This window comes from Leptosomus discolor, chromosome 14 (assembly GCF_034619465.1).
Source record: "Leptosomus discolor isolate bLepDis1 chromosome 14, bLepDis1.hap2, whole genome shotgun sequence".
In the NCBI taxonomy this organism is placed as follows: domain Eukaryota; kingdom Metazoa; phylum Chordata; class Aves; order Leptosomiformes; family Leptosomidae; genus Leptosomus; species Leptosomus discolor.
Genome location: NC_141404.1, coordinates 18,421,353 through 18,444,027, shown reverse-complemented (window position 1 = coordinate 18,444,027; position 22,675 = coordinate 18,421,353). Strand labels below are relative to the sequence as shown.

At 37.4% G+C, this 22,675-nt stretch overlaps 1 protein-coding gene across 1 annotated transcript in view; it reads left to right on the top strand.

Annotated features, from left to right (window-relative positions):
• Positions 1-22,675, top strand: part of SMG1 (SMG1 nonsense mediated mRNA decay associated PI3K related kinase) — a 69,333-nt gene that overhangs the window by 3,594 nt on the left and 43,064 nt on the right. Inside the window, exons 2-10 of the mRNA XM_086473197.1 lie at positions 5,801-5,964; positions 9,911-10,066; positions 15,289-15,425; positions 17,676-17,734; positions 18,494-18,707; positions 19,524-19,649; positions 19,749-19,821; positions 20,499-20,596; positions 22,171-22,344. Coding sequence (XP_086329323.1) covers positions 5,801-5,964; positions 9,911-10,066; positions 15,289-15,425; positions 17,676-17,734; positions 18,494-18,707; positions 19,524-19,649; positions 19,749-19,821; positions 20,499-20,596; positions 22,171-22,344 — 1,201 coding nt within the window. The remainder of the gene's footprint in view (positions 1-5,800; positions 5,965-9,910; positions 10,067-15,288; positions 15,426-17,675; positions 17,735-18,493; positions 18,708-19,523; positions 19,650-19,748; positions 19,822-20,498; positions 20,597-22,170; positions 22,345-22,675) is intronic.

Below are 22,675 nucleotides of genomic sequence, written 5' to 3'. Positions count from 1 at the left end.
TTCATTCTTGAAAATGAAATGCATCCTTCTCATGCAATGTAAGTCAGTGTTACAGATTACTAATTTCTGTTAACACGGTGCCTGCCAAAGGCAGGTTACTGCTTAGGTCCTTGTGGACCATAATCTAGGCACAATGAGATAAGACGGTAAAATATGGCTCTTCTTCCAGGTAGCTTATAACCTAAGCAGGAGAGCAGTATTGGCTAGCACTTTATAACTGAGGACAAGCACCCTGTGTTTAATTAAAGGCAGAAGGGGAGATATTGGCAGGGGGCAAAGAAACTCATCAGAGCAAATGGGCTAAGAAAGTGATGGTTAAAGCAGTGCTTCTTACGTGGCTGTGAAAGGCAGAGGCGTGTCTTTTGTAAAAGGCAAGCAGTAGTTGTGAATATTGTCTGCTCATAATGCTGGACCTAGCACATTGAGTCACAAGCATGGTGATACTAGTGGGTGCTATGTATAAGGAAAGTTGAGACAGAGGCTCTGTTTCTTCTGTGTTTGCATGTACAAGGTACACAGAAAATGTTGTTTAGAAATAGGTTGAAATCTTAGTTTGGACAGGTCTGTAACTGAGAGACCTGAAAGTTGACAACATAGAGATGTTTGAAGATGTTGCTGAAATTACCTGAGAATGGGTGTAGAATCATGTAGGATGCAAGTTGGTAAGGCTTCTCCATCTCTTTGGGGATAATTGAGAGGGAGGAGGGTGCAAAAAGTGAGATGGATATGTACAAAGGTTGGGGGGGGGGGGAGAGAGAGAAGAATAGGCTGTGATATTGAAGGCAGCTTAGAGATGCAGTATCAGTTGTGAGGTGCCATTGTGAAGAGGTCAGTGGAAACCTTGGAAAGAGATTGTCAGCTGTGCGTGGGAGATGCTGAACAGGAATGGGTTTAATTCTGAACTGGCAACGAGTAATTCTTGATCTCCTTTCACACCTGAGTGTTGAATATGCTGATAAGGTTGGGAAAGTATGAGATCAAAGAGCTTTTTTGTTGTTTTTTTGTTGTTGATCTTGTTGTTGGTGATTGTTTCCGTAAAATGGGTGAGCCTAAGTTTGTAATGTGAAAGTCTTTGTTTTTAACATGAAGACAGAGGAAAACGAGATGTGAGAAAGGTGAAAGAAGATGAAAGTGTGTCAATGGGAAGCAAAAGGAAGTTGGAGAGCAGATAGTCTTCCATACAAGAACAGCCATACTAGATTGGACCAGTGATTTAGCTAGCATAGTATCCTGTATCCAGAAATGGCTATCAGAAGATGCCTATGCAAAAATAACAGGATGCATGTATCTGATATGTTTCCCAGACATTCTCTCCAAATGTCCGTCACAGGACAGAAGGAGCTACTGGGTAAGAAGGGAGTGATGCAGAATCAAAAGGTGATTTGAAAAGCTACTGTGGCTGCAGGTAGGTGTCCCACAGTGGAGATGGCAGAATTGCAGTAGGAAAACAGTTAATTAGTTGCTATTTCACTGTAGAAGACAGGTCTACTTACACTCCAGTTGTGCTCTCTCAACACAGGAGTAGAAACAAAAGTAGGCTTTGGGGTGGGCTCAGCCAGGCTTGGGCTTGGCAAGACGGACCAAGTGTTGATAAAAGAGCATGGCGAAAGAAGGCCGTCATTGCTCTGCATGCCAGTGGAAGAAGGCTCAGAAACTTTGTGGGAAGCTGTTAATTTGGGTGGATACAGTGACTCAAAGTTTTAAATGTTTTATTGATGAAGATTTTAAAGTAATGAAGAATTTATCTGCATTATAGCAAATGAACTGCATTATAGGACATTATGGCAAATAGAGCAAGTAAGCAAGTAGAATTGACTGACTGGAACAACTCATACAGTAGAGTTGTCTCAGAATAAATCTTCCATGTAGATCCTGTACTTGGAAAAAAGATCAAATAGAATAATTAAGTGATTTTTGTCTCAAAACAATATCCATATGTCAGGGTCGTTCTGAAAGAGCTACAGATAATGAATAGTATACACCAGATTGTCCGTAACACATTTCTTGGACAAAAATTCTTAAAGCTTCCATGTAACTGAAGAAACATGATACATTTTTGATTGACCTGTTTTTCTTTTTTCTAGATAAAAAGATTTTTTTTTTAAAGCCGGTTGTTCTCAGCCATTCTTTCCAGTCATACAAACTGGCTAGTCAAATCATGTTGATGCTTTTGATGGAATGAGATACACGCTTATTTTTGGAAAAGTCTAACTTTGCCTTTGTATGTCTCTGGAGAAAAAAAGTAGTAGCTTTTTTTTAGGAAGAACTAGCGGCCATTTCTGCTTATTTAGGTGAATGAACTATTTTTTTTTTTCTGATGGATAAAGGCGGTTAAATATTACCGTGCAGAAAACTGAATGCAATCCCTTATGTATAAACAATACTGCTAGAACAGTGTATGCAGGAAATTGGTGCCGGTGTTGGTGGTACTCCGATATTCTTCCACCCAGAACCAGGCACAGATGAAAACTGTCATGTGAGCTCCTGAAGTACTTTGCTTAGTCTCCATCAATGAGCTTTTCTGGTGGAAATGAGTGGTGTCTCATGAAGTGGCAAATATGCTTTTGAAGCTACAGTAGAAGGTAGTCATAGTCATGTTCATCCTTGCAATTTCCCGTTCCAGCTTTGTCTAATATCATGTTTGTATTTGTACTGCTGCTTATCTGTTGCCAACATTGTCCGTTGTGATTTTATTCATATATAAAGTGTGTTCAGGTCTATGACAACGTATGCCAAACTGATGAATTTGTTATTTCTTTCTTTTGAAATATGATGCTAAGTGTAACCTACCATTTGCTTGGCACAATGTAATTAAAGTGGAAGAACCTCCATGTGAACAGGAAAATTGCCCTTCTGAAATGCGAGCATGATTTGAGGTAGCCAGGAGTACAGTTCTTCCCATCACCTGGTGAAATGGCTGCGGTGTACCTTAAAGGGCTGGAGGGAAGTGGAAAAAGTAATTATTTGTAAGACTTTGGCAAGTACCTGTCCACAGAGTGGCTGTGTTTTGAGTTCTGAGGGATTGTCTTTCAAAATCATGAATAAGTTACCTGAAAAATGGTATTTTTCGGAAACAGATTTGAAAACTAGGTGTCTCTTCCTGTGCACACTGACTGTGCTTCCCTGTGAGTTTGCAGAGCAGTGTCCTGTGTCACCCAGGCACCTGGATTCCTTGCTAAGGGAGCACAGGCGCAGGTGACAGGTACTGGGGTTGCGTCCCCAGGTCTTGATCAGTCCATGCCACAAACTCGTGGAGTGCTGAGGCTGCCTACAGTACAATTCTTAAATTTGCTTCCCACCTGAGAAATGGTGTGCATCACTGGACAACTAGAAACGCACAGGCCTGTGAGAAGGTGGGCTCTGCTTCTGGTGTGAACCTCATCACAAGCTTCTTTCTGTTCAAAATCCTCCTTCAAAGCAATATGGACTGTAGCAGCCAGTTGGGTCACAGAACCTAGTTCTCTGGAAGCAGTATCTTTCTATGAAGTGTTTTTTTTTCTCTGCCTCTTAAGGGAAGAGCAGATAAAGTGTGAACAGGTTAGCTTACACAAACCTGTTCCCAAAGACAAAATGGAGCAAGTGTGTGGTTTTTCCTTGGGAAGCAATAGGCTTATGTATTTTACCAGTGAGAAATTTACAAAATGTTCAAAGACTGTGCTGTGGGAAGTGAGGTTAGCTGAGAACACGTGTAGTCCTTTGGCTGACTGGGATATGCAGAACAGTCTTAAATTGTACATTTAGTCAGCTTGCCTTCAGACTTAATGCTTGACAATTGGAGATGGTACAGTCTACGCCACATTGCCTTAAGAAAAGTGATGCTTTTTGGGGAGATACACTATTAAAAACCCATCAGTACTTAAATTTACCAACTGAAACTTTGTCAGTCTGTTTCGTTGAAAGGCTAAAAGAATTTGAACCCTCCGTAATGAACTCTGCTGTTCTTTAAAGTGAGCTGTGAGTCTCCTGAGGTTTTAGGGCAGGGAGAAAATCTGGGGGCTCTGTAGCAGACTAAAAATTACACATGATGTAGGCACATTTAAAGTTCATACCATTTGATGGTACAGTGCAGAACTTCGTTGTTGTTCAGCATAACTTGGATGAATGATGAAGGTCCAACTGTATAAGTATTTCTCCAATCCTAGTTGACTGTCATGAGCAAAGACTTTTACTAAGGCTTTGCCTCTTGAGTCGTATAGCTTGTTTTATAAGATAGCGCAAGCAAGTGCTCAACAAAACAGTAGATGTGATGCTGCAGTGAATACTGTATGAGGAAAAGAGTGTTATTGTGTATATCTAAAGGTTAATTTGTTTATAGAGGAAAAGGGATAATAACCGCCAAGCAAACACAGTGTCAACCTTTCACTGTGAGAACAGGCAGAACCACAATTTTCTTTTGAACCCCCTTCCAAACTGATAGTATATTATCTTTTAACATTCTCAAGAGAATAAAGTATGTGGGGGGTTTCTTTGATTCCAGTTGTTTTTGCAAATATCAACCCTCATGGTTTTACTTTTCTAGTTGTACTGGGGACAAGCTGTATTTGAAACTAGCAAGCCTTTAGAACAGCTTAGGTAACAACTGCTTTTCAAAAATTTTAGCTGTGTTTTTCCCTTTTGGCCTTGAGATGTATTATTTAACTCCTTTTCCATGAATTTGTCTGCCGGTTCTAATCACAGTGTTCTCTTGAGAAGTAAAAATGAAAGATATTTCCCAAGACGTGGTGTTTGTCCTTACTCAAGTTGTAGTTAGTTTACAGGAATGAAAAGGAATGATCTGTTGTGCTTTTTGTTAAGTAATCAAATGAACTGTCCAAAACTTAAAATAACGATAGTAGATCTTTAGAGTTTGCTTGAGAAAAGACCTCTGTAAATAATTTGAGTAGTATAATTCCAAATATACTTGAGATGAAGAAAATTCTGCTGCTTTTTGGTTTGGATGGGTATTGTTTTACTTCCGGTATTGCTTGTGAGAATGCATTTAAAGTGATTGGTTGAGTTTAGGTTCTGAAGTCTCATGCATACAAGTTTTCATATATTAAAATTACTGTATTTTAAAAAATGAAATAATTTAGTAAGTCCAGTGAGAAGAGTTGGTTTAATAATTTTCACCTTTTTCTGTAAAAGTTTATTCTGGGCTATAGTTTTCTGGTATGAAAGTGGTTTAAACTTAATGCAGATTTTTTTTTAACTCACTTTTTATTTGCAAACATTTACTCTAAAGGATAACAGCTTTTAATTTACATTCCTGGTTTTTCCACAGTAAACCTTGTTTTCTTATTTTGCAATTCTTATTTTGCAAAAACTTAATATGCAATTCCTATATTGATTCAGTTACATGCTAGTGACATCTCCATGTAATAAGTGGTTTTACATTGCTCAATAAGGCCCATAGCATATTATGTAAATGTTCATGTGGGGATTAGTAATGACTTTCACAAACGGTAGACAGTGTATCGCTGAGCTGTGGTATATACCTATACCTAGTTGTATTTTATTTTTCACTTCTGAGAAGTAATTTTTCCTTAGATAGGCATCCAACTGAAGAGAGACTTGAGAACGTCCTGAGAAAAGGCACTGGCACACTAGAAAGCATTTCCTTTGCATGTTACTATGATAATTAGTCAATTCTAATCCCAATGTGAATTTAAGGTCACTTTTTAAGCAGCAAGTTAGTCGTACAACTTTTTTGACACAGGAAAATACATTTGGGACTGTCAGTTAAATATGTTGCATTTATAAGTGAATGTGAATCCCACTCCTGTCATACCCCGACATAAAAAAAATATTTTTCTTTTTATAGAACTGACAGTGCATCAGCTGACCAGGACAATTTAAAATACTCTTCATCCAGAGATCGGGGCAGTTCTGCCTCCTATGGATTACAACCCTCAAATTCAGCTGTGGTGTCTCGACAAAGACACGATGATATCAGAGTCCACACTGACATACAGAATGAAGAAAAAGGTATACAGATTGCTCATGTGTTTCTGTGTAAATTGTGAGGGGACATTCAGAGAAGGGCAGTAAACTTGAAATGGTGGATAATTTTTTGTTTGTTTGGGTGTTGGTGGTTTTTTTCCCAAAAAAAGGCAGATACAACTCATTGCCACCGTACCATTGTGTTGAGAGATTTATCAAGGATCAAAGAAATGTTGTGGTTGATATGAATAGTGAGAAAAATATGTGGTTCCATTAGGAGAAGAATGTAATAGAAGACTTAATGCATGAAAAGAATAAGCAGGTTTTTTTCTAACAAATGGTGTTCTGTGTGTGTCTGCTGTGCAAGTTGTAATTTCTTCCTGAATACTGTCTAGTGCTTCTGGTGTTGAAAATGGATTGCTTGGTTAAAAGGGCTACTAATCTGATATATTACCTATTGCAGGGTTTACTGCAGCAAACTGGAATCTTTGGGAATCAAATCTATGTTTTGTCATTAATTGGAATTTCTACTTCTGTGTGCCTCAGTCTGGCTTCATATAAATTGCGTGATGTATGGTTCATGCTAATTTTTTCTTTTTTTGAGAATGGGAATACTTTCTCTAGAACGTAGCTAAAAATTTGGAATCATATCTTTTTAATCTTTATGAAAAAGAAATCTATTCTGAATTTTATTTTTTTAAATTGCCAAATACAGGAATCAAATGGGAGGATTTTTTATACTTACAGGGTTGCTTTTTAGACTCTGTAAATCTTCAGGCAAGCCAGACTCAAAAAAAAAATCTCACAGGAATATTAACGTGGGAGTTTTTGTTCAGGAACCTGAAAAGCGTTCACATTCCCCCTACTTCTCTGCCCTGTAACTATCTGTAAAGAATTTCTGCATCTTAGGGGACGTTATGGCTGGGTGTGCTGATGCAAATTTATTTTTTTGGAAGTAGTAGGTACTGTTACTAGGACGCAGGAGCATGAAACAGGTATTTGTTTATCTGTATACCTTGAGAACCTTAAGATTGGGTTAACTTTAACAGAGAAACTATTTAGAGTATATTTGTCAGTGTGTCTGCTAACATGGGAGAATTTTACTGTTTCACACAGACTGGCATAGTAGATTTTTCTTGTACTACCAAGTGTGCTAGTATTTAAAGAATGTACTGGCAGTGTAGTGAAATAGTAAAGTTTTGTGCAAATTCAGTGAGGTACTTTGTGAAGTTGCTGGAAAAGTGCCATTTGAAAAGAAAAATGTGCCCATCTGTCCCTCAAGTAGTGTATCTTACAGGGCATGTCTCTGTTAGCTTAGCACTTAACTATGCTATTTTGTTCAGGTGTGACTTGGAGAGATGATGTGGATATTCTGTACTACATAACCAAATTCCAAGTATCTCCATTTTTATTTTTGGAGAAATTTGTAAACTAACAGATGCAGAATAATTTCTTTGTTTACTAAGATTTTTCAATTAATCTGTTGTAGTCTGCCAGTGTGGAATTTTCATTTTAAGAACTTTTAGTTTATCTATCCTGGATAACCGTATGTCATAAGTACCTAGAATCCTTGAGAAGATATGTTCCCCCCCCCCCCCCCAGTTTCTAGTGCTGATAATAAAAATTACTTCCAACTTGGGTTTTGGAGTTGTTCAGGTTTGAAAACCTCCAAGGATGGGAGGTTCTGCAACCTCCCTTAGCAGCCTGTTTAGTGCTTTACCACTCTTCTGGTAAATAATTGTTTTCTCATGTCCAGTTTGAATTTCCCTTGCTGCAACTTGTGACTGTTGACTTCTGTCCTTTTGCTCTGCATCTGTAAGATTAGTCTTTATTTTTTTTTAATCAATAACCCTTCACATTAACTAGTGGAAGACTGCAATTAGATCTCTCCACTTTGTCTTTGCTCCATTACTTTATAAAACAAGACAGGGGAGTTGGAAGGTTTAAGTTTTTAAAACTAAATGAAAGGCTCTTGGGTTTTTACTTACAGATGAGATATTCTCCCTTCCTGCAGCACTTTCCTCCCTTTCGGTTTGTAACTATGATGTGCTTGGAGTCCTCACTGCTAAAAAGATACTGCACTACTATTCCCATTTCATGGCATCTGCATATTTATGCTAAAATTAAGGATAGTGACATAGCTGATCATGTTCTTATTTGGTCTCGGGTTCAACATTTAAAGGGAAGTGAATACAATTTGTATATATTAGGATTTTCAAAAACTTTTTAGACCAGGAGATAACTGGAGAGTTATAATGTAATATTTACAGCCTTATTGCTGAAAAACCTGATTGCCCTGCTGATTTTTTAATTACTCTAAATGACAATTTGTTTCATATTGTTACTAAAGAGATACCATTTTTATATCAAGTGGAAGAATATAGGTTTCAGTTCACTTAAGATAATGGCAAATACACTGTAGCAAATACTACATGCCTTCGCAGACAACCAAAAAAGCTGGGGTATTTTGTGTGCTAGAGGGAAAGTATGAAATAACTTTAAAGACTGCAATAGTGTATAGTTGTATGTCTGGTTTTGATAGTTGATGTTTGTGGTCTGAGTGCATGATTATCTGACATTTTCAGTTAAACTAATTTCTTTGTTGCTTCAAATTTTAGTGATACACTTCTGTTTAATCATAAATATAATTATTGCTGTTAGAAATAATTTCCTTCGTAGGACAGTGTTGGTTTGTTATGACAAAATAATGTTAAGGTGGCGTACGTGCTAGTTTATGCTTAAAAATTGAGTATAATGTTGTAAATCCAAATATACAGTAATTATCTTTAGTGTGATTGTAATTAACTAATTACAACTGAGACTTTGCACAGGATTTCTTGCAATGGTAGGGTAGTCCTGTGTGTATAGAAATACACAAACTTCTACCAGTAGTTCCAGCTTCTGTTTATCAAAACCTTTGCCTTCAAGATGACCTTCTGTACATTTACTAAGGCCCAGATTCACCTTGATGTTTGAACCAATTTTTTATCCATCCTGTAGTCTCAGTAGGCTACCTCATTTTACAGAGGAGCCACCTTTCCTTTTCCCCAGGCTTTCTTTTATCTTTGAGATAAGTCTTGCATATATTTTGTTGTTCTGGATTTAATTTTGTTAGTTGATTCTTCCCTGTCTCAGGCAGGGAAGGTTCTTCAGAGAGATGCAGCTGCCTCAAAAGTGAACTCTAACACATTGAGTGAATTATTGGTCAGGCTCAGGGGACAGTTTCACTTCTCCACAGTACTGCAGAGGAATAACCTGCCCCTCAAAGTGATGTGGCAGACTGAAAAAAATCTTTGATTTCAATATTTGAGTATGTAAGTTCTTGTGGATCTAGGAGTAAAAATAATTGAATTACTCAAAATTACTTATTTCTGTTTTGTATTCTTACCAAAGATGTACCATACATATCTCAAGTGGGAGAATGTAGGATTGAGTTTAATTTAAGATAATGTCGGCATTAGTGAGTGAAAATATTGACTGTTGTATGTTTAGGGAGATTGTTCGTTCTGTCCATATAAATAATCTGTGGCTTTTTAAAAGCTTTCTCGCTTTTTTGGGTCATTTTATGGAGCCTGTGTGGTAGATTTATAACAAAAACAGAGTGGAAATTTGATGTACATAATCAAGGGGCAAATAAGTGAATGTATCTAGCCATGTGTACTAGCGGTTTTACATGAAGGGCCTTGTAAAATACAGGGTCAAAAGTAATAATAAGAAACCCCCAAATGCAACAAAATCAATGTTAAACTTGATTTCAATAGTGGGTTTTTTTTTCATATACTTCAAAAAAACCGCCCCTGATTAAATGCTGAATTTGTGACCTGGAAACTTACAGGGCATAACAAAATATTTTTGCATGCGAAAGTGAAGAAGGAAGGTGGTAGAGGATAGGGCTGCTAATTTGCCTATCAATTGAATACCGTGTAACATACTACCCCACTAAATATATGGTCTGATAGCCTGTTTCAATCTCATGTTGTTTTTTCCACAGGTGGCTACAGTGTCAATGGAGGATCTGGGGAAAATACTTATGGTCGGAAGTCGTTGGGGCAAGAGCTGAGAGTTAACAATGTGACCAATCCTGATTTTACCAGTGTTCCACATGGGAATCGTGCTTTAGCCACAAAAGACATGAGGAAATCACAGGGTAAGGATACCACAGATTTTCAGGAAAAGAGGATCTCTTTTGGCAACCTCTCTTCTGTTCAGAATATGAAAAGTGCGCAACAATTAGGCAGTCTGTATGGATTTAATTTTTTTGTGATAAATGATTAGATGATGTTGATCGAAACTGTTGTCTTGTATTTACTGTTCCTGCATTCAGGCTTCCTCCACAGGCTTCCTCCTCGACTGTGTGGCTTATTCTATCAATCTTTCAATTTCCTTTAAATACATTTTAAACCCATATTCCGGTTAGCCAAATTTGGCAAAGAGATCCGGGGCTCCAAGAAGGCGAATTCGCTCTTAGATTTGTAGAAAATTGATGCCTGAGTAAAAAGTTGTTAATTAATGAGCCCCTAGTGTGGGAAAACCTGCAACGGTGAGCTCAACCGTTATCTGTTCTCACTGGCCTGCAGGTCAACTAGTCATCCCATCATACCAGCTGATTAGTCATAGTAGTACAGTAGATGTGTACTGAACCAGCCACAATTCATGCTCCCTCTTGCTCAGCTGAGGATTAGAGGCCAGGGAGGAACTGGAGGCATCATAAGAATGTGGGCAAGGTCTTGGGAGATGCAGCGAGATGAAATCTGGAGTTGCAAGAGGGTGCAAAAATGTTGGGCATGCGTTTTCAAGACAAGAGGCTTCACTTTTTCCACTATTTGGGTTTAAAGAATACTTTTTTTTTTAAACAAAAGTAAGTTATTCCAAGGACTTTTGAATGAAAATAGAAACTTCATTATGACTAAGCGCTGTCAGTTATTGCATCACTTAATATAAGTGGTAGTGTGATAGTTGAGGCACTGACAAAAACTGTGACTGCTTTATGCCAGGCACGTTAGAAACATATAAGGACATGGTGTTTCTCATCAGGGATTAGTATTTCAGAGGAGACAAAAGGTGAAGGAAGAATGTTCAGTGTGCTTTGTGGGTGGAAGAACTGAGATGCAAGTGGGGACAGGACTGCTGCAACCTGATATTTGGAATGGGCTGAAATCAGACTTTATAATCCCATTCTGGTGTCTTGATATAAGAATTTTAGTGTCTTAAATTATGTCTATGCAGAGGAAATAGAGAATTGTCTAATAGAAAACTTTTTGTAAATAATGGTTCTGGTAGCGCACTTGTGCATGAATTTACTGTTACTACTGGCAGAAAATTTGGACTGTTCTGCTAGGTACGTGAGCACCTCTTTAATCCTTAAAATGTTAGGAAATAATAGTTTTGGATGACCGAAGTTGCTGCCTGTGACTTGTATGCTTGTTTACATATCTTGTCCTCTAGATGTGAGATTTCAAGAGTTTCTCATTTTTAACTGGGCTGTCTGACTGTTGTAGGTTTCTGCAAGTCATTTTGATTTTTCCTCTCATCTTTAAAATACAGTGGGATAATGTTGCCACAAGATCTTATTTTTTGAATAGTTCTATGTTTTCTTGTTTGTTATTGTGTGCACTAAGCAATTTTTAAAATAGTTGTTTTCTGCGAGTGAGTTAGCATGTGGCTGAGACCTTGCTGATTTTTCACAAAGTGGAAGTCATACAGGTGTTCATTAACTAGTGCTTTGATTAGTATAATTTCAGTCATACTCTTGGTTAGTTTATTCTCTTTTTTTTTTTTCCACTGTTTTTAGGTTATGATTATGGCTCAACAGACAGCTAACAGTCTCTTAGGGAGCGGTGCCAATGTTCATCAGATATTATCTGAATAAAAACAAAGCTGCTTTTAGTAGGGAGTTTTGAACAGCATATCTTGTTCTAGCAGCATTTAAATATGTCTCATACCAGTAACCTTGGTGGTGGTAGTTTTATTTATACAGTTCTGGTTGGGGTTTTTTTTTGTATGTAGAGCAGGACAACCATATTTCAAAATAAATTTGTTTTCCGTGAAGAGGTTACAAACAAAAAGATAAACACAGAGAAGACAACACTAAAAAGTTGCAGGTTGTGGGTTTAATTCATTCAAGGCTTATATGTACTTTTGACTTTTCGTCCGACACTGAAGAGTCAACCAGCATTTTTAGGGACAGGATGGGGCACATTTTGAGGACCATGCAAAGATCTAAAATATCTTCATAAAAAGTGGTTATTAAAAATATTTTTCAGTGTTTTCCAAACCACTGCATCCTAGTTCGCCCTTCAAGAGCAGTATCTAGTGACCTAACCCAGCTGAGCTGGTGTAGCTTCCCATGTGCTTGCGGAGTGGCGGAGACCAGTGCAAACTGGAAGTGCCAGAAGCGATGTGTTCTGGGCATTCCTGGTCCAGGTAGTGTTGGTCGAGTGCAGCTGTAGGAATATTGTGGAATAGGCTTTTCGTTCTCATGAGGCATGCCTGTTGTCTTGGGAAGGGCTATATTATGGGGTGGCCAATGCATTGAACTATTCAAGGGCAGATTCAAAGTGCTGTTTTGAAAGGCCTCGTATGTAGACAGTCTAATAGTGAAATAAGCATGTGTAGGTTTGGTTCAGCTTAAGCCTTCAAGATACATTGAGTACCTTCCTAGCAGAAGAGTTTTCATGTGTAATTATTCATGAATAGCAGTTTTTATTTTGTAGTAGTCCATGTTAATTTCCATTGTAACCAAGCTTCAAAAGAACTTTAATTCTTATTTGCATATGTTTTGTTTCCAAACTATTCCATTTGAACTTTTTTCCCTGGTCTGGTGACCTCCTACTACTGTCCAGATTTTAAAGAAAATTGTAGCCATGGTACAGCCCTGGGCAGGCTGCATGCTTCCTGGTAGTCCTTGTCTTCCTTCTCCAGGGCTGATGAAATTTTAGGGTGGGTAACTGCACTAGGTCCGTCTTTCTGACGTTTGGCTATGTATTGACCGTTGGCAAGCAAGCCTTGGACTACATCTGCTAGCTCAAGTCTGGGCAGAAATACAAGGAGATCTGAAGATACAAGTGATCATCTAGCAGAATTGTAATTATTATTCTGGCATCATCACTCAGGAAGACCTTAGATGCTACTTCAGAAGGTGTCTTTGCTGTTCATGATTCCTTGTATGTTTCTCATGAGACACGTGGCTTTTCGTCCACTATTGAAGACTGTGGTTTCCAGATAAAGCAAAGGAAAATAATCTTAATTCTTCCTAAATGGATATGTATGCCTTAGTCTTCCGTAAAGTCAGTAACATCTTAGAAGTGCTCTTCATGTCTGTCAGATAACATCTCAACATGTCATGTGTAGTTGTGCTAGCTAAGAAGAAAATGTAGATTTGAGCTTTCAGACTCTTACTGCTATTTTAATGTTTGTTAAGCCTGCCTAGTCCTTCAGAATTTGTGTCTTCAAAAATTAATTGCTTAAACTGATGCCTGGCAAGAAACAGATTATCAAAGCCTGTTTTATTCATACTTTCTTTTAAAATTCAAGAAACAAAGACATGAAAATAAGGTTGAGAATACTCTTCATGATTATAATATGGAAGACATGGTCTTCTGTAGATGATGTCATGTTCTATAAGAGTTACTGACCTGTGGGTGGGTTCATAGGATTCTGTAATACACAGTGACACAAAGGTTTTTTGTTTCTTAATTTTGTTATTACAAGTTACTACAAATTACCACTAGTAAAGCAAGTATATACTTAGATTAATTACTTGTGTGCACACCTATATATACTATTCAAAGTGTTACTGGTACAGCACTCGCCAAACTTCTCCCAGGAGTGTGGCCAACTGACAGACAAAGTCTCACTTCAAAGATGATGTGCATCATGGAGTTTGGAGTCAGTCAGGCATCCCCAGCAAGGGTCCAGCCTGTCCAGGAGATCTCATGTAGTGAAGTCTTTGCAGGGGGAGCTCTCAGAGAGAAGCTCCATTTTGGGTAGAAAGGGAGTTATTTTTATATTGTTAGTGACATAAGGGGATGTATGACACAAACACATGGAGCCACCAGTAGCTTGAACTTGCCGCTTTTCATCTGGAACAGCCAATAGATGATGCTGTTTTCTATTTTCTCAGACTATGGTTGCTTTCCCAGTCTGTTTTTCCAGCTGGAGCAGCCAATAGCTGTTGCTGATTCTGCGTTCCCAGGATGCTTTCCACCATTACAGTCTATTTTTCACCTTTCCAGACAGTAAGTTTGTTGTAGTTTCTTGGTTTTGTGCTTGTCAAGGGTATATCAGGATGTCTCAGGTTCTTAAGGTAGCCAGATGCCCTTCAAGGATGCTCCGCGTTCCCAGGCTGGGCTCTCACGGTGGCAGACGGTCATCATCTGTCAGTTTTTTTTCCATTATAACCAGGTTGCCTTTATGGCTGCTCCCATCAGATGACGGATGTGTAACATACCAGAGAAAAAAGCTGTCTGTGGTTGCCCTTGGTGTTCTTATAAGTCATGGGGACTAAGAAAACCTCTTCATATTCCATGAATCCTCTAATTTTAATCACCATGAAACATCTAATGTCAAACTTTTCAAAAGAGACTTTGTTTCCTTTTTGGAAATGAAGGAAACGAGCTTTTCATATGAATTCGTTGTAATTGGTACCTAAATCAGGTAAACTGAGCTGTGACCTTCACTGGTATCAGTGGTGCTATCTGTCAACTTTAAATGTTTTCTTAGGAAGATGGTAATTCTCCTGTATTATGATCCGCTTAAATCAATAACCACTGCACCTTTGCACACTGTATACTTTTGTTTCTTAATAAAGGAAAAGTAGATCTGTTTTCCTTTTCAAAGCAGAACCCTGCTAGCTATCAGAGGACTACCCGTAATCTTTCTTCTTGTGCCAGAATGATAGAGAGAAGAAGATACTGTTTCTTGGTAGTTACTTCAGCTTAAATCTGGTTCTTTGCTTCAAGAAGCAACTTGGTATTTTCCACAAGGTTTTCTTGAAATATTATTTGTTGAATGATTTTTGTTTATATATTCGGTCTGATTTACCCTTACCACACCCCTTTTTTAGTTCCATTTATGTAGAAGGGAACTAAAGTCAGGTTTTTGTTGTGTAGAAGTAAAACAGTTCTGCTTAGTTCTGAATGAGTTCTACCCAGGTACTGGGTTGTCCACTGGAAGAAATGAAGTATTTTGGTAGCTAAGTTAGATTTTTCATGTAATTTTCCTCGTATGAGCTTTAAAACAAATCAGGATTTTTTTTTTACTTTTTTCAAATTAGTATTATGACTTATTGAATCCCCATATATGTATTTCAGACAGTACAGATATTATTGATCAAATGCTGTAGAGAAAATGAATAATTGCCTTTTTCAGAGCGATCGTTGTCTTATTCTGACGAGTCTCGACTGTCAAATCTTCTTCGGAGGATTACTCGGGAAGACGACAGAGACCGAAGACTGGCTACTGTAAAGCAATTGAAAGAATTCATTCAGCAACCAGAAAACAAACTGGTCAGTAATTTTTACTTTTCCATAGCACTGGTTATTCTCGTTTTGTAAAATTGTCTTTTTAAAAACCTGAGTGTTGGGATGTGTCTGTGAGGAATCTTTTGTATACAAGGAACTTACTTCTACAACAAAGGAACATGCATTCCTGGATTGCCTGTCCTTTTTCCGGCATTCAGGAAACTTTTTATTGCTTGATTACTTACGACATATTGCCTTAAACTAAACTACTGAGTGCATGAGCTGTAGGAATAAATAGAGCATGTATGTGGGTTCTTTTGACTGATCTTAGCAATATATAAGGAAAGAGAGGAAAAAGGAAGTAAAATGTATTGTTTTGTTCAAGAACTGTTTCTGTATTTTAAATTAAAAATATACAGATATTTATACTGTCTTGTGAACAGCTCAAAGTTACCAGCTTTCTAGCTAAACACCTTTGTATGTGGATTCCCTTTTACAGGAAGAAAACAAAGTCTTTGCTTTCTTTACATCTTTGTTTTTTTTAATGGGTTGTTGAACTCTCTAATATCCTCAAGTGTTTCTTAAGGATTTGAGGATCGAGGGGAGTATCCCACTGTGGGTGTATGTTTTTAGTATTACTTATTTTGAAGTGAAGTATTAAGAGTATTTTGTCTAGCATATCTCCCCCACTGTTTTAGAGAGCTTAGGAGTTGTCCAAGTATTGAAAAGGAAGTGATTGTTTAATACCCCACCACTCATTTACAGGCAGTGCTGTGATATTTTAGTTGTGGGTTATGTGTCTGTCCATATTTATAAGAAGTTGGTTCATTCTCTCATTATATGTTAATTAACCAGTGGTAATTGTGCTCTTTTCCAAAAGGTGTAACAATTAAACGTGGAGACTTTTCTATTCTGTGCATCTAGGTATAAGCAGACCATGTGCAAACCTAGCTAATATTTCAGCTTTCCTTGGAAAAAAATCCTCATTAATACAAGGGTTTGAGGAGTAAATGCTTTCCGCAATTATTCTGTGGTTGCTTTTTAAAATTATTTCCATTATTCTCAATGCATTTTTTCCCGTTTTTATAACTGCATATTATTTAGGTTTGTTGATATCTCAGAACATATTGGAATTGCCATTCTAATATCTAACTCAGTGGTGACAAGCTTTGTACTTGTTGGTGCTTGGAATGTTAAAAGTTTGTCACTGAGAAACTTTTCTTTAAACTTTTCCCAGCTCGCTAATGAGAACAAGATCAGATGTCAACTGATATCCATGATGACAAGCCTAAAACCTTATAAGGGACAGTGTTTAACCTAGCAGTAGCTCCTGCAATTCTTGAGACTATTAAGTGTAGTTTAACGGAGTTCTTTTTATTCTCAGTGTTGAAATGTGTGTTCAACAAAGTAAAGTAGTAGAAGTCACTAGACGATGGCGTTGTCATGTAATGGCATCATGCTCCAACTTCTAAATTGTATAGATGCCTTCACCTGTCTCTCTTGTAGCCTTTTGTGCAGATACCAGGCACATTTTTAAAATGTCAGTGTGAGTTCTGAGAAGCCAAGCATGTGGACTTCTCCCTCCCCTCCAAAAGTGTGATATTGCTCAAAACTTCACAAAAACTGGATAACATCCACTGCGTTAAAGATTAGTAATTTTCTGAGGAGAACAAACTTTTGTATTAACTTGTCAAGAAGACTTTTTTTAATATCTTATACAGTTGGAGCTAGTGTGTTATTTTGCAACTCAACTCACTAATGTGTTTTTTTAGTGCATATTAGGAAAACAAGTATTTCTGGTTGTGTTTACTGAGGTCTGGTTCATCAATAATGTTTCATCCCCCAAAGTAGTACTCCATTTCTCTGAAAGTCAGGATTGCCTCAGGAGAAATTTCAGTACTTCAGATTGTATTAAATATTCTGCTGATACAATTGTTTATTAGTATAGGAGACTAGGTCTTCAGTAGATGCTACTGATGAGCTGTATGGTGAGTCTTACGTTTGTGATGTGATATTATCGGCAAGAGCTAAACTTGGAACAAACCTTGATAGCAGGCTGCCAGTGTATTTTCATGGCTACTGTAAATAAATACGAAATATAACATGTAGGATTATATTGCAGTATTGCTTAATATAGTTCCTGTTAGACTGCAGTGGCCATGGAAAGCATAATAGCATTCTGTTAGCAAACAGAATCGGCAGTGGTGTGTTTAATGTGGGTGTAAGCAGGCTCTAGTTTGCGGAAGATATCATGCCATTATTCTGCTTGTATCTTTTATCTGTCTTATATTGTAGGTACTAGTTAAACAACTGGATAATATCCTGACTGCTATTCATGATGTACTCAATGAAAGGTAAGCTGGAAAAGCTAAGCGGTTTGAAGGCTTTAAAGAGGAAGAATAATGACAGCATTAGGTTTGGATTTCAGTATAGAAATTAAGTGGAGGGGGGAAGGGTTGAAAGAAATGAATTCACTAATTTTGCATAGGTGTGACATTGCAGTAACAGGATGGAACTGGGGGAGAGTTAAGACACTCTTGGGCTTATCAACAATACTGTTGGACTGTCTAGAGTACACTTCACATGGAGAGAATTCAAATGCACAAGTGTGTCTTTTATGTTTCAGGTGATATGTAGTCTGTCCCAGCTATGTTCAGTGACCTGGATGTAGTAGTGCATTGCTATGGCTGTCTAGCAAATTGAACTTAAGTTTTTACAACCTGATCTAATTAATTTACATCCAACTAAGAGCATATTTAGAGGGAGCTCAGGTGTGTGTGGGCTTTTTGGTCTTTAGTTCAGTGTAATTAGTCAGCTTTATGTTAAGAATTTTCTTCCTTGGATAGTGTGTTGCAAGTAGGATGGCCTATTTATTGCATACTTTTATTCAAGTTTATTTATTCCACAGAAATAATATTTCATAGAATTTTTCAGATTATTAATTTTTATTTTAGCTTCATCACTACTACCGTTAAGTCGGTGAGAAGCAGCTTCATGCGTATATTTTTCTGCTTTAGAAAACGTTTTAATTTGTTCATGGTTTCTTGTATTCTGCTTGCATGTCTGGAGACTACACATTTCTTTATTATTTTTTTTCCTCCTCAAAAATACAGTAGTAAATTGCTTCAGGAACTGAGACAGGAAGGAGCTTGCTGTCTTGGCCTTCTTTGTGCTTCTCTGAGCTATGAGGCTGAGAAGATCTTTAAATGGATTTTTAGCAAATTCAGCTCATCCACAAAAGATGAAGTTAAACTTCTTTATTTGTGTGCAACCTACAAAGCACTAGAGACTGTAGGAGAAAAGAAAGCCTTTTCATCTTTAATGCAGGTAAGACTACAACTTAAACCAGGATTGTTAATGATTTTTCCAGTGCAATGTTTGAATCAACTTTTTAAACTGGAATGAACAGTAAGTACGGCTATGTTGACATAACTAAATATAATTACAACTGGGAGGGAACTTTCTGTCAGAATGGGATTCTTTGATTGTGATTACGCTGGAAAGGAATGTCAAGTCTTTGTAGGATGAACGTATATTTTGATGTGACTTTTTAGTATATATTGCAGATCCAAGAGGAAGAATCTTGTTGAGACCAAAAAGAGAACGAGTGGAGTAGTACACAAAACTGAGCCTATTGATTGCTTTGTGCTACCTCCTATTTACAATTTCTAACTTGAATTGTAATTAGATCTGAGAGGGAGTAGTTTGTGTACAGACAAATCTGGTCCCCTGGTTCAGGTTTTAGACTCTGTTATTTTGGGTGTAGAACAACTATGTCCAGGTCTGCTCCAATTTAATATTAACTTTATAGAGCCAAAAAGCTTCAGCAGGAGAAACAGGAACTTAGAACAAGTAGTTGTTCTGTGGGTAAAGAATTAAAGAAAACAGTGTCCCCAAGCCTTGAACCTGGATCTGCAATTTTTCAAGCAAATGGTGACTTGAAGTTATTATTTTCATGGAGTATATGTGGTGCTTTTTACATTTTTCTTCCTGCAGAAAGGGTATTGAAATGTTTCTGTTTGAATCGAAGTAGTTTGCTAAAAAGTGTTCAACACTGAATAAATCTGTGTGCCTAATATTGTACCTTTTTCACGTGTTGCCTTAATGAAGTGAAATATCCAGTGGCTTTGCTTTACTTTTTAGCTTGTAATGACCAGCCTGCAGTCCATTCTAGAAAATGTGGATACACCAGAGTTACTGTGCAAATGTGTCAAGTGCATCCTTTTGGTGTCCCGATGCTACCCACATATTTTCAGCACCAATTTTAGGGTAAGTTGCTTACTTTGTCCTCTGTATTTTCTTTCTTGCATAGAAATGTTGGTGCAGCAGACTGGATAATTAACCTTTTTTTCAAAATTGCTTTCCTAGGACACAGTGGACATACTGGTTGGGTGGCATATAGATCACACTCAGAAACCTTCATTGACGCAACAGGTGTCTGGTAAGTTTGGCCAAAGAGTCACTAATGTAGTCCGCTCTTACTTGCAGATGATGTGAGTTTACTCACACAAGTCTGGTCTGACTGACATGGAAGTTGACATAAACCCGAAATGAGTTTCTGGCTACATAACAGAAGACTTTGTTACTAATTTTTTAGTATTTGCCATTTTATGCTATGTCTGGAAAATAAGATGCTTCATTCAGGCTACAAGCATCACTTGTTTTGTGTAACTTTTTAACAATTTTTAATAAGCTTATAGATCTTAATATATTCTCTGTGAAAGAGTTTATTTTCTCCTGTGTAATTCTAGAAAATCTTTGTGGTAAAGTTGCTGTACTGGGATTTAAGAAATTGAGAAACTTCTTCCTATAGCTACAGCAGTTGTCTTGGAGTTATTCATAGCAAGTCTGTTATGTTTCCTGTGTCATAGTCCTAGATTCTGTCATTAATGTTCAACTGCTGTGGGACAGGACTGAACCTTTAAAATGAATATGTTAAAAGGACAAAAGAGGGAAATCCAGTTTATATTTATTTTAAAAACAACTTGCGCTAAAATTTTCATGCAAATGACCTTCTCTTACCTTAGCAACTTTTATCTCAGCAATATACAACTAAAATTTAATTTGTATATGTTACCTTGTTTCCCCTATTTTAATTTCCCTGGTGTTTTTGTACAGGATGGCTGCAAAGCTTGGAGCCCTTTTGGGTGGCTGATCTTACTTTTTCTACCACACTCTTGGGCCAGTTTTTAGAAGATATGGAAGCTTATGCTGAGGTAAACAAGACGTTATAGTATATACCAGAGTTAACTGTTGTGGATTTCTTAATACATCCACAGCTGTGATTCTTATGGATGTATTACTTTCTACAAAGTAAAATTACATGGCTTACCTGGGGAAAAGAGGATCAAATTGCCAAGTATACTTAAGGCATGTACCATGACGATTCTACGTGAATCCTCATGAATTGCTTAAGTAGTATCATAGGCAGGCTTTCAGCCATTGTTGATAATGTCATGTTATAATAAAAATAAAACCAATTTAACCAAACAGGAATGCCTTCATTCTTAAAAAGCTGCAGAGAAGATATTTCACGGTCTTTTCTTGGTATTTTCTCCATTTGTCCAACTTCAGAATTTTTCAGAAGTAGTGACTATTGGGAGGAGAGGGATTCTTAATGCTTCCATTAAGAAAATGGTGAATCTGTCTTTTTTTAAATAAAGTATTATATTGTGCAGGAAATAACGCAGCAGGAACTGGTAGAAAACTATATTGATTTAACGTACTTAGTTTTGACTTTGTAATATTTGCTTAGTTAACAGGGTGTAGAGTTTCTGATGCATGTCATTAAAGGAAGAGTTTTGGGTTTTTGGGGGATTGTTGTCTTTTTCTTAAGGTATATATGCTTAGAACTAGTTTTTATTATGTATGGTAACATGCAGATCCTATAGGTGAAACTGTACTTCCAGCATAATCTGTTTCACTTAAAGCAAAATAAATAATTTGATTTTGTGAGTGTACTTATATCTACACAGGGCTTCTGATGGTACAGCTTTAAGAGTTAGGATTCACAGATCTCTTTGGCAGCGTCAAGCCCACAGAAACCTGCGCTGCTGTGACTGTAGGCACACGGTTGAAAGTGATTAGTCAGTGCAGTAAGTAGCTGCTTATCAGCTTGTCTGCTGAACTGGACAATGTGTGTATTCTTAGTCATGGAAGAGTTTTGAGATAACATGTGTTAACTTAAATCATGGAGGAGGTGGTTCCAGCTAGTGTGTTTTTATCTCACAGTAGGATAGACCAAGGCTATATCTATACTAATGGGATCAGCACTTCTGGGAATGTTCCCAGGCACTGATGCCAGCTGGCACGAAGTAGCCTGCTAGTAACCTCATGGTCTTCACATCAAGGTAGCTGCACGTAAACAGTGTGATGGGAATGGCCACTGAAACATCCTGACTACAATTTGTGGATGGAAATTATTTGAGAGTGTAGTAAAAGCTTGCAGAGAACTGTTGTAACAGTGCAGCAATATGGATGATCGTGTTCCAGGGGCCAGGAACATCATAAGCCCTGTTTTAATTTACAACATACAGTCCGAGTACTCTGTTTCAGTGGCTAAACTAAGGAGCAGCATCTCATTACTGCTCTGTGACTTACTCATCGTCATTGTATGCCTCTATCTCATCTTTGTATGTATGGGAAGTTAGAGATATTGGATAAATATATAATTGCATAGTATCTATAATATGTTTGGAAAATAGATGAAATATTTTCAGTCCCATATTTTGGTCTTTTATACATATAACTGTAATGATGTGTACTGATATATAAAACTTCTGCGCTCTAGGACCTCAGCCATGTGGCTTCCGGAGAATCAGTAGATGAAGATATTCCTCCTCCTTCAGTATCACTGCCTAAACTGGCTGCACTTCTTCGGGTTTTCAGTACTGTGGTGAGGAGTATTGGGGAGCGCTTCAGCCCAATTAGAGGACCACCAATTACAGAAGCATATGTAACTGATGTAAGAATTCAAGTTTTTCTTTTTGTTTTCCTTTGTTGCTGACATGATTTATCACCATCTAATGATGCTATTCACTGTTGAGTTTATTTAGGTTTTGTGAATTTTACATGCATGTGTATAAGCTTAGCTTTGAGCAAATGTATTTTCTTGAAGAAATATGCTACAAGAATTTTATTAAAGTATAGATTGTGATAGTGGCACATGGGAGTCATGTACAGCAGACACTAACCTTTTTTCGGGCATTTCAGCTTCATGCAGCTGGGTTTATGCTTATGTTATCTTTTAACCATAATGTTACCATTTATTCGGATTGCTATGATGCTGTAAAAAT